The following is a 12,042-nucleotide window of genomic DNA, read 5'->3' as shown; positions in this document are numbered from 1 at the left end:
TATGCCGCGGCGCCGGCAGCCACAGCCACTCGGTCTTGGAAGGGTTGAGCCTGAGTCTGTTCCTCCCCATCCAGACCCTTACGGCCTCCAGGCAACGGGTCATCACGTCAAGGGCATCGTTGGGGTGGCCTGGGGTGGAGATGTACAGCTGAGTGTCATCAGCGTACTGATGGAAATCCACCCCAAAGCCACGGATGATTTATGAAGATATTGAAGAGTACTGGGCCTAAGTACTGGGCCTTATTAACCCATTGGTTCTTTTTCTTTTGTCTAGCTGATTGTAATGCCATTTTTAAAGGTCTACAGTCCATCTTCCAAAAGGAGGGAATGACAGAGACTGTTCATAACTGGGAAAATCATGGTTACCTAGCAACATATGTCAATAAAAATGGCTGGTAAGCTGAATTTTAATATACATGAGTTTTAAAGTATGTTATAATTATCAATTATTTAACAGTTTGTCAAGGTAATCTTTAAGAAGCTAAGTGAAAAGTATACTTAATTTTTATATTTTAAAAAATGTTAAGAGTTAATTTCTAACTCTTATGAAAAATAAAGAAAATGACATTTGTATTAATAAAATTAACACATGCTGCTGAAGCTTATTGTTAGGCAAGTTGTAACTTCTTGATGTTCTAAGTGTCTTAATGAAACTAATGGATGAAAATAATTATTTTTTTGGAGAAGGGTAGAATGTTACAGATATTACCAAACTGAGGGATGTCAGCCTAGAGACTATTTTTTAGTTGATAGATTTTTTTTAAAAAAAATGATGGTTCCATCCTATAACTCTATGCCCCTTATTCATAACAACTGATTCCCCTATTTTATCACAAATTACTGAACCTCTCACAGGTAACTAGCATATAATGGAGAATGTTAACAAATTAATTCAACAAAAGCAACAAGATTTGAAATTTGGATGAACAATATTTTTTTATTTATGCTGAAATGGTAACACAAAGGTTGACAAAAGATCTTTTTAAATTACTTCTTGATATTGTAGAAGGAAATATTCTGTAAGGTCTTGCCTCAGGTTATACTCCCAAGAAAGCAGAACTCTTGAAACTTGCATTGTTTCAAAAGGAACTTTTATTGAGAGATAGTGAAAACAGAAAAGCTAGGCAACATCTGAATAATTCCTCTGCGAAAAGTTACATTAAACCTCTCTTCAAAACCCCTCTCAGGTGCCCAACTGCCCGGTCCAAATCCAGCCAATCCATACTGTAGGTGTGAAGTTGTTACAGGAACTGAAAGTTGAAGGAGCGATAAAACTCTATTCACAGGTGTTGCATCCTCTTCTCAGTAGAGTAGAGATAAGGCAGATGGCCCAGGCACATTTCTCCCCCCTTTCACACCCAAAGAGATATATCAAAGGTTGAAAGAACAAAGCAAAAGAAACAGATCCCAAAACCTCCCCCCTCCCACCAGAATGGCAGTGCCCCAAAAATGATTTGAGGGTCCTGGCATGTCCCCCCCCCCTTAAAAGTAGGAGAATTCCACCTGGAGAAATATAATAAAATAGGAGAGAAAGAGAATTCACAGATTAATCAGTTTATCTAGTAATGTGCATTAAAATGTTTGAGTAACCTAGGGGCTCTAACATGTTTCTTGTGCACCCATTCATTCTGGCATAGTGGGACGTCTTTCCAGGTCACCAAATACTGGGTGGCTCCATGGTGTATGCATGAGTCTAGGATTTCCTTAATTTCAAAGTGTTGTTCACCCTCTACCATGATGGATTGTGGTGCTGGGGAAGTTACTGGGAGTAAAGGTGACATTATTTGAGGCTTTAGCAGACTGCAATGGAATACAGGGTGGATTTGCCTTAAGTCCTTGGTGAGGTCCAATTCCACTGTGACTGGGTTTATAATGTGTTTGATAGGGAAGGATCCCACAAATTTTGGCCCTAACGTTTTGGAGGGTTGAAGGGATTGCAGGAACCTAGTAGACAGATATACTCTGTCCCCAGTGTGGAATGGTTTAGGTTCCATTCTCTTTTTATCTGCTTGGGCCTTATAGGCTAGTGATGGCGAACCTTTTAGAGACCGAGTGCCCAAAAACTGCCCCACATCCGCACTGCCCCCGCTCCACCCCTGCCCCGCTTCCACCCACCCGCAGGGCCACCCACTACCTCCACGGTCCACTGCAGATTGCCTAGGCGGCCCAGCAGCACCATGGCAGCCACGCCCTCCATCCGTGCCACGCAGCATCATCTGTTTGTGACGGGGCGCAAGGGCGGACTCTTGTCCCCACTGCCCGGCTGCCATCTCCTTGGCTGCGCTGCTCCAGGCGGGCCGTGCCTGGGGACGGCTCTCTTCGGGGGGGATGCTGGTGTGGAGGGGGCCACAGGGGGAGGTGGGGCTGGGGTGACGGCACATGTGCCCACAGAGAGGGCTCCAAGTGCCGCTTCTGGCACTCGTGCCATAGGTTCGCCACCACTGTTATAGGCTGTTTTAGCCTCATTTAGAGCTTTTCTGACAACTGGCCAAGTATTTTGCAGTTGATTCATCCATTCCTTAAGGGAAAGGATGGTGGCTTCATTATTGGCAGTTCGGGCATTGGGTTGAATTCTTGTACTGTGGCCACTTGAAACGGGGGGAACACAGTGCTAGAGTGCAGAGCATTATTATAAGCCACTTCAGCGAATGGCAGGAGGTCAGTCCAGTTATCTTGCTGATAGTTGATAAAGCCTTGCAGATACTGTTCCAGTACCGAGTTTGTTCATTCTGTCCCACCATTCGTTTGAATATGATAACTAGAACTCAGGGCCTGGTCTGTTCCCAGGAGGTCCAAAAGTGCTCTCCAGAACTTAGAAGTAAATTGGACTCCTATGTCTGAAATTATGCAACGTGGGACCCCATGTAGACAGTAGACATGGTGGGGGAACATCTTTGCTACAGTCTTTGCTGTTGGGATCTTTTGACAAGAAATGAAATGGACCTGCTTTGAAAACAGGACGGTCACCACCTAAATAACAGTGTTTCCCACGCTTTCTGGCAAGTCTACAATAAAGTCTATAGAAATCTCTCTCCAGGGTGCTGAAAGGTTTGCAACTGGCTGCAGAAGGCCAGACGTTTTCGCCTGTCTTCGTTTTGCTGCTGCACATGTAGGGCAGCTGGTCACATAACTCTTGATGTCCTTTTTGATAGAAGGCCACAGAATTGTCTTTTTAAGAAGTGTAGGGTCTTTACAAACCCAAAGTGTCCTGCCACCTTTGAGTCACGGCAGGTCTGAATAGTCTTTAGTCTCTGGCTGGCTGGGATGTATAACTTCCCTCCTAACCCTGCCAGCCCCTACCTCATGGAGCAAAGATTCTTGTAACTAATGAACCATTTGTCTTTTTCCAGGTCTTGCTTAAAGGCCAGGATGATAGCGTTGTCTAATAGTGGAATGCTTTTTGATTGTGCCCTCATGGTTACTGGAGTTGCTAGTTGCTGCACCGGGAGTAGAGGCTTGTCTATTTTGGCCTTTACACTGTTGTATTGTGGCAGCCTGGATAGGGTGTCTGCCAGGAAGTCCCCCCCGGTAAATAGTAGAGAGTAAAATTGAAGCGCTGGAAGTGTTGGGTCCACCGTGTCTGCTTGAGGGACAGTTTCCTCAGATTTTCAATGCTTCTAGGGTTTTATGGTCAGTCCAAACCTGGAAAGGGATTTTGCTTCCTTCTAAAAAATGCCTCCAAGTGAGAAGGGCCCACCTCACTGCGTAGGTTTCCTTCTCCCACACTGCCCAGCATTGTTCGGTCTCAGTAATTTTTTTTTAAGTGTATGCACAGGGCTGCAATTGGCCTTTTTTGTTTTCCTGGAGCAATACTGCACCTACAACCACGTCGCTAGTGTCGGCCTGAATGACAAACGGTCTCTCTGGGTTTGGGTGCCTCAGGATTGGCTCCAGAGAAAAAAATGTTTTCAGTTTTTCGAATGCGGCTTGGCATTCCATAGTCCACTTTAGTGGCTGGCTAGGTTTTGGCTTATCTCCCCCCTTGAATTTTAATAAGTTCATAATGGGGAATACAATCTGCGCAAAGGAGGGAATGAACTGCCTATAGAAATTGGCGAAACCCAAGAAACTTTGCAGTTGCTTCCTGGTGCGTGGGGTTTTCCATTCTAAAACAGCGTGCATTTTCTCTGGGTCCATCTCCCCCCCTCATACAAGATCTGGTAGCCTAGGTAGCCAATCTTCTCTTTGTGGAATTCACACCTTGAAAGCTTGGCATATAGTTTGGCAGTGCGGAGTTTATTCAGGACCACTCTGACCAGTTTTATGTGCTCAGCTTTTGTCTCAGTGTATATTAATATATCATCCAGGTATACCAAAACTCACTTATATAGGGGCTCACATAGCACTTCATTTATCAGTTGCATAAATACCGGAGAGGCTCCTTGTAATCCCAAAGGGAGCACTTTAAATTGAAAGCAGCCCAGGGGGCAGTTAAAAGCAGTTTTCCATTTGTCTCCCTCTCTAATTCTGACTCTGTAATAAGTCTCCCGTAAGTGCAGTTTAGAAAATACTTGGCCAGCATGTCCTTCATGAGGGGCAAGGGGTACACATTCTCCATGCACACCACATTCAGACCTCTGTAATCCACACAGAGATGAAGAGACCCATCTTTCTTCTCCCGGAACAACACCAGGGCTGCTACCCGAGGTCTAGCCAGCTGGATGAAATCCCAAGTTAAGTTTTTATCTATGAACTGGCATAGTTTGTCTAACTCCCTGGGAGTCATGGAGTACAGTTTAGGCTTTGGAAGTTTAGCTGTGGGGACAGTCTTGATGGGACAGTCTGGGCCAGTGAGGAGGGAGTTAGTCTGAACCCCTCTCGCTGAATATTTCAGCCAAATCGTGGTATTCCTTAGGTATGCCTCTCAGCGACTCGCTCTTTGTAACTGCTGCCATTTCTCATGTCTCTGTTTTCTGTTACGATTGCTAGGCGGGGCTTTCTATTCCCATGGGAACCTTAACCGCCTGTCCTGCCAGTTCATCCGCAGGTCCCATTTTTTCAGCCACGCCAGTCCTAGGAGGAGCGGCCATTCCATGCCAGCTGCCACTATAAAGGTTAAAGTCTCCGAGTGGCTCCCCATGGTTAAATCCAGTGGTTTAGTGGCAAAGGTGGCTGGGATGCCTCCAGCGGTGGGCCCGTCTAGCTGACAGAATAGGTTCTTTAATCTCCTTAGACAAACCCCCAGTTTTCCCACTAGGGTGGGGCTTATTAAGTGTCTGGTGCACCCCGAGTCTAGTAGGGCCTTTATGGCTACTTTTGTTCCCATGCCTGGAATTACCGGGGGGTCATCATCGTAGTCGCTGTTGGATGTCCCTGACTCTTTCTCCGTTGGGGTCGGGGTTCCCCCTTCCGATTTTGGGGAGGGACGTAACTCTATGACCTTTGCACTCTTCAGGGCTGTGTCCTTAGGGTGTTGGAAAGGTTTGGTCAGTTTTTCCTCTGAGGGTTGATCTGTCTTCTTTGTGGGGGTCTTCGAACAGCATTCCACAGCCCTGTGGCCTTCCTTGCCACATTTGAAGCAGGCAGTTGAGTGTAATGGTGCTGATAAAGGTCTTGTTCCCTCCCTCTTTCCCTCTGGCAGGGATCATGTCCATACTCTGCCTGAGCGGTGCTGGTTCCGGGCTTAGTCAATCTCTGCTTCTTCAGCTAAGATGCACCAGTCGAGGCAGGCAGAGGCTCCTCGGCAATGCAGGCATGGTATAGGTTGTCGTTAAGCCCATCTTTTAAACAGTTCACCAGGATGTCTTCCAGCCAGTTGAGGCGGCAGACTAAGTCCCAAATTTCTTTGGTGTATTCGGTTAACGAACAGCAGTCTTGTCTCACCGTCTTAATGCAGTCTCACATCTTTTGATCAGTCAGGAGGTCTTCGATATGCCACCTCAGCCCTGCCATGAAACGGTTGAAGTTCCAGAGCTCTGGAGCATCAGCGTTGTGCAGGGTCACCATCCATCTGGCAACAGCACCTTCCAGGGCTAGGGTGACAATTCTGACCCTGGCTCCCTCACTGGGGAGTTCTCGCCCGTATTCCTGCATGTACTTGAGGACATGAGCGAGGAAGAACCCCAACTGTTGAGGGTCCCCATTGAACTTGACACCCAGGGAGGTGTCTTCTGCTCTGGCCATGGGGCTCCCCTTCTGCTGCCCCCCTGGGTATTTACCCCGACTGGGACGACCCAAGGTTGGGTAGCTAGGGCAGTGGTTGCCCTTTCTATATAAGCTGTGGCATTGGCTGAGGTTTCTGGGATGAGTTCCTCCGCTGGTTCCTCGCTCTTTCTCCCCACAGCCACCGGCTTCTTGCACCTTCAGGTTCTGGAAGACTTCCACCATGAAGTGTATGGAGTGTTTCAGGAGTTGTTTGGCTGAGCTCGGCTCTTTGCCTGGTTTGTCATCGGTGTAGAGTAGCTCCATCTCGCTCTTCCAGCCCGGCATCCGACTACCATAGGTGCTGGGTCCTCCCTTCCCAATCCTCCCTTTTTCCCCACGCCCATTTGGGCCTCTGGGGATCTTCCATGGCGGTGGCTTCCTCCATCCACTTGGAGGGGATATCCTCAGGGTGAGTCTTTGTGAAGGTCTCTGCCCAGCACTCAGACTCCTCCTGCTCGTTGCCATGGTGAGACATCATGTGCACCGGTTGACCACTTTGCAGATCTTGCCTAATGTAAGATCCTGCGTCAGCTAATACTCCCAAGAAAGCAGAACTCCTGAAACTGTTCCCCCAGGTATTGCATCCTCTTCTCAGCGGAGCAGAGATAAGGCAGATGTCCCCTCTTTCACATCCAAAGAGATACATCAAAAGTTGAGAGAACAAAGGAAAAGAAACACATCACAGAACCCACGCGTCCCCCCTCCCAACAGAATGGCAGCGCCCCGAAAATGATTTGAGGGGACTGACATGATTCTGATTCTTGGAGATCTGAATATTATTTTCTCCAAACGTAAGCAGATCTGTATCTAAAAGGAACTCTGGGAAAGTCTTCAAAAATGTCCTATATGAAATATTTTTGATTCATAACAATACAAATAACCTGGAAAAAAACCAAAAATCTGTACTTTCTTTTGAGTTCATGAAATTTGGAAACCATTTTTGGATTATAACAATGTACATTGGTTTGTATCACATCCAAAATTTATGTTACAATTAACATTAAGTTAAATATTTACGTTTTTATCTTTGGACAGTTTTTATTTTTTATGATTGCAAGCCATCCAGAGTTACCTAAGGCAAGATGGGTGGCCAATAAGTTTTATTTATAGGTAGGTAGGTAGGTAGATAGAGTTTGAAATTGCAATTCTTTTTTATGAATTATACTGCATTATTGTTGTTGATTTCTTAGATTTTAACAGTTTAAAACAATATAAGTAGTCCTCGACTTACAACAGTTCATTTAGTGGCTGTTTAAAGTTACAATGGCACTGAAAAAAGTAACTTATGACCATTTTTCACACTTACAACCTTTGTAGCATCCCCATGATCACATGATCAAAATTCAAATGATTGGCAACAGGTTCAGATTTATGACACTTGCTGTGTCCCCAGATCATGTGATCATCTTTTATGACCTCTGATAAGCAAAGTCAATGGGGAAGCCGAATTCCCTTAACAACTGGGTTACTAACTTATCAACTGCAGTGATTCACTTAACAATTATGGCAAGAAAAGTCATAAAATGGGACAAAACTCACTTAACAAATATCTCATTGAACAACAGAAATGTTGTGCCCAATTGTCATAAGTCAAGGACTACCTGTATTTAAAACTAAACAAAATATAATTTTTTTGACAAAATTCACAATGTTTTAAATATTTCTGTGGCATGGATATGTTGATATTCTTGAATTGATACAATACAACTACTGTAGAAACCCTTGCATTTCTAATTTTGATAGATTAAGGCGTGTATATTTATATAATTAAAATGATTTTAATTAGTGTTATAGATAAATGAACTATAGAGAGTACGAAGAGGCTAACAACAGTAAAGTAAAATAAAACAAAGTGCAAAATACAAAAATAAGTTAGCAGTTAAATCAGTTACATCACCAATAATGAAATTAGCGCTGAGCATTTCAAATAAAACACCATTTTGTTTATATTCCCAGAGCCCTACTACACTGGTTTTAGCCATGTGACAGAAAAACAGATAATAACGCCCCCCCCCCCCCGGAGAATTCCAGAACAATCTCTGTGTTCTATGTTAAGTATGTTTCTGGAGACACCAAATGCATAAGAGATCCTTTGTTCTTATCAGCAATGAAAAGTTGTGTAGGAGTGATCTAAAGCTGTGAATAATTTTAAGAACATCATGGGCCCAGAAAGAAATAATAGGAACTTAAATAGGAACTATGGGTATTCTGGCCCAGATGTTTTCAAAGATCAATGTATGTCCTGTTTTAGTTTGAAGGATTGATTGATTGATTGATTGATTGACTGTTTGGATTTAAAAGGCCACTAAACAAAAACAATATGTTCTCGCAGCGTACAACAAAAAGAATATTTAATGTGTTGTTAAATATTTGATTTAATCACCCACTATATAAAATGGTGATTGAACACAGTAATTAATCAAAACAATTGGTTGAAGTATAGTCAAGCACTGGAGGAAAAGTGACATTTTATTTTCAAAGACCCCTATTGCTCCCTGCAGCTTAACATATAAAAGCTAGCTCTTTTTGGAGCACTGATAACAATTTAATCCCAATATGTGATATATAGATTCTTTAGATATTTATTAAAACTATGTTTTGAAAGTTCAGAAATACTAAGATTAAGAGTCTAGCAAACAAAAAAAGGCAGTAATATACCCAGATGGCCATCTTTGAGCAAAAACTCAAAGAATACTTGATCCAGAAGAACAAGTAACAGTTTTGATGGTAGCAATTTCTCAATTGTTGCAGAAGGAATAATTATTTAAAATAAAGAGGAACTTTTACCAATCTGATGTCCTCCAGGTGACAACTTTGGCCAAGTTGTTTGAGAACTTGAAGAGTTGGCTCTGTCTCTTAAAAAAAGAAGGGAATATTTTTTTTTAATTAGAACACTATCTTGCTGTGCAGATGTATTCTTTAGCATATATAAAGTTTTATGAGCTAAAACTAAGTCTTATTAGGATTTTATTTAGTAAAATTCTGGCTTTACTCTACACATTATTTCTTTTTATTATCTAGCTTTGCGAATCTGAGAATTTATCCTCATGGTTTGGTTTTGGTCGATGTACAGAGTTGCAATGATTTGAATGAGAGAGAAGAAATAGAACAGGTGGGTAAGCTATTCATTTTTATTAATAAATATTTTTTATTAAAAGAGGAAATAAAAATATGTTTATACAATTTTAGCTGAGCTTTTCCCTTCATTTGTCATACATGTATCATGTTTACAATGATAAATTGTAAATTGAAGCATGTGAAGTCTTTTAGGAGAGCCAGTTTGGAGTAGTGGTTAAACAGCAGGCTTGGCTAATGCATCAGACCGTGAGTTCTAGTTCCGCCTTAGCTATCTGGGTAGCCTTTCGCCAGTCACTGTTTCTCAGCCCTAGGAAGCAAGCAATGGCAAACCACTTCTGAAAAACCTTGCTAAGAACAGGAACTTTTCCAAGCAGTTGCTAGAAGTCAGTGCTGACTTAAAGCCACCAAAAAAAAAAAACCCGCTCCAAGAAACAAAAGTGAGAGTTTAGATTTTAATTATTAAACTCAAATCCTTCTAGCCATAAACCTTATCTGACTTGGTTTTCATGCAAAGGGTAATCATATAAAAATTTAAAAGTATCTATAAGTTGTTGGTCAATTTAGTTTTGACAGCATTTCCTTCTTTCCTGCCTTTAATATTTTTGGCTTAATGTACATTCTTTTCTGTGTTCTTTATAACATTGTTTATACCCAAAGAGAGTAATGGAATGATGGGTGAATAAGTAGGTAGGTACCTAGGAGGATTATAGGTATATAGCATATCAAAGTGGTTATAGTTTTCTTTTAGTATTTGGATGGTGCGTATTTCTGAATATCTGTTGCTAAAAGAGACCAGCAAGGAAGAGTTACTAAGTTTGAGTTTTCTTGGTCATTTGAGTGGCTACTGTGTGAAAAAAATGCTAAACAAAATAGTCTTTTACTATGATACATATTTTTTTAACCTTTTATTTTAATTTAAAAAAACATTATTGAGAAACATTAAGGAACAATAAGGAAATCAAAAAGAAGAGAGATTAAAAACATACAAATGAATAAATGGAATTTACAGATATAGAAATTAAAGTTTTTCAAAAGTTCATTGATTAACTAAGTATATTACATCATTTTAAAATACTAAAATCAGTATTGATCTCTAAACAATGTAATATCAGAAATGGTTATTAAAAATTTAAGTTATATGCAACTGAAATGTTAAGACTTATGTAAAGAGAAATTTACACTGAACATAGTTCAGTTCTCATATAAAATTATAGTCTGGATATAGTCTCCAAATCAAGTTAAATTTGATTTGGTTAAATTTGATTTTTAAGCCTGTTTCATGGCCTTTTAAGAATGAAGTTGAAAATGGTATAAATAATGGAACCTAATTAGATGAGTTATAAAGAAAGATGAGTTTAGTCTTGCTATTACTCCAGCAGAAAAACCCAAGAGTTACTCAGATAATTTTATGGATTTGCCTAAACATTTAGTATCAGTTTAGTTCGATTTCAGTTCATTACAACCAATACCTAGCAAATATGTAAAAAGAAAGAGACAAAAACAACAAGTAAACATAAGCAGATGCAATAATCAGGCTTATTTCACGGAATCTCCTTCCATAAAATTGCAGTTAGATAACAAGCCTTTATAATATTATGTATTACATAAAAGACCTTGTCAACAGGAAGAAAATCAATATAAGTCATTTGAATGGCCAGAATTGTTGCTAAAAAGGGAAAATAAAATACTAGAGTGATGATAGTAAAAGTACAAGACTAAGACAATGCATCACCATTTAATTAAGAAATTTATTGGATAACTGGCCAGTCACCTATCTCAAAAAATGATTGTGGGAAAAATTGGAATATAAATCAAATAAATAATCCAAACTATTACTAACGTGTTTTTAATTTGTTTACTGAAAACTTGGTTTCATTGAACCACAGCGGACAAAATTTCAGCTTTGCTTCAGGATGCATATAAAAATCAGTATTTGAAGTAATGTTCAAGAAGATGTTTATGTTAATTGTTTTGGGACTTGAACATAAGCTATACAGAATCGATTGAATAATAAAAATGATCCATATATTTATAATAACAGTGGTATCAAATTCTTAAGTTTAATATGTTTTTACTGTTGTTTATACACATATATGTTTTCCTGCAGCTTCTAAATAAAGTAGAAGAAAAAATGAAAGAACTCTTTCATAAAAGTATCAAAAGGATAAAACGGTAAGGAAGTTTGTGCTTTCATACATCTCTTAAATATGAGTAACAATGAAGGACATGACTGAATAAATTTGAAATCAAAGCAATAGTTAAACTATTTCCTATATTAAATACAGTATAGATCTTTTATGTAGTGCTAACATTATTTTGTTAGCTAATATTGGAGGGCAGACTTCTAAGATGATAGTTATTTCCATGTATTTAAATTAAGGGAAAGCAACCAAAACATTTTATAATAATTTTTATTAAAGTTTACAAATAAAAAACTAATACAAACTAAGAAAATGTTAAAGGTAAAACTTAAAAAAATTAAAAATGCAAAGAAAAAGAAAATAAATCAATATGTATATAAAGAAATAACTCGCCCCTCTCTCATAACAAATACAACTTCAGTAACTTATCACCTTCTCTAATATTTCAATAAAATATCTATTACGTACAGTTGCAAGAAAAAGTATGTGAACCCCTTGGGATAACGCGGAGTTTTGCATGAATTGGTCATAAAATGTGCTCTGAATGTCATCTAAGTCACAACAATAGAAAAACACAGTCTGCTGAAAATAATAATACACAAACATTACATGTTGCCATGGTTTAATTGAACATAACATGTAAACATTCACAGTGCAGGGAGGAAAAAGTATGTGAACC

General features: G+C 40.1%; 1 protein-coding gene across 1 annotated transcript in view; it reads left to right on the top strand.

The window, feature by feature from the left end:
* The window catches only part of SMS (spermine synthase), a 36,662-nt gene that overhangs the window by 10,017 nt on the left and 14,603 nt on the right, over positions 1 to 12,042 (top strand). Inside the window, exons 2-4 of the mRNA XM_015814421.1 lie at positions 275 to 395; positions 9,166 to 9,256; positions 11,330 to 11,394. Of these exons, the coding sequence (XP_015669907.1) occupies positions 275 to 395; positions 9,166 to 9,256; positions 11,330 to 11,394 (277 nt within the window). The remainder of the gene's footprint in view (positions 1 to 274; positions 396 to 9,165; positions 9,257 to 11,329; positions 11,395 to 12,042) is intronic.

Source organism: Protobothrops mucrosquamatus, unplaced genomic scaffold (genome assembly GCF_001527695.2).
Source record: "Protobothrops mucrosquamatus isolate PMUCROS unplaced genomic scaffold, P.Mucros_1.0 scaffold250, whole genome shotgun sequence".
NCBI lineage: Eukaryota > Metazoa > Chordata > Lepidosauria > Squamata > Viperidae > Protobothrops > Protobothrops mucrosquamatus.
Note: the sequence above shows the minus strand (reverse complement) of the source record. Positions and strands in the feature narration are given on the sequence as shown.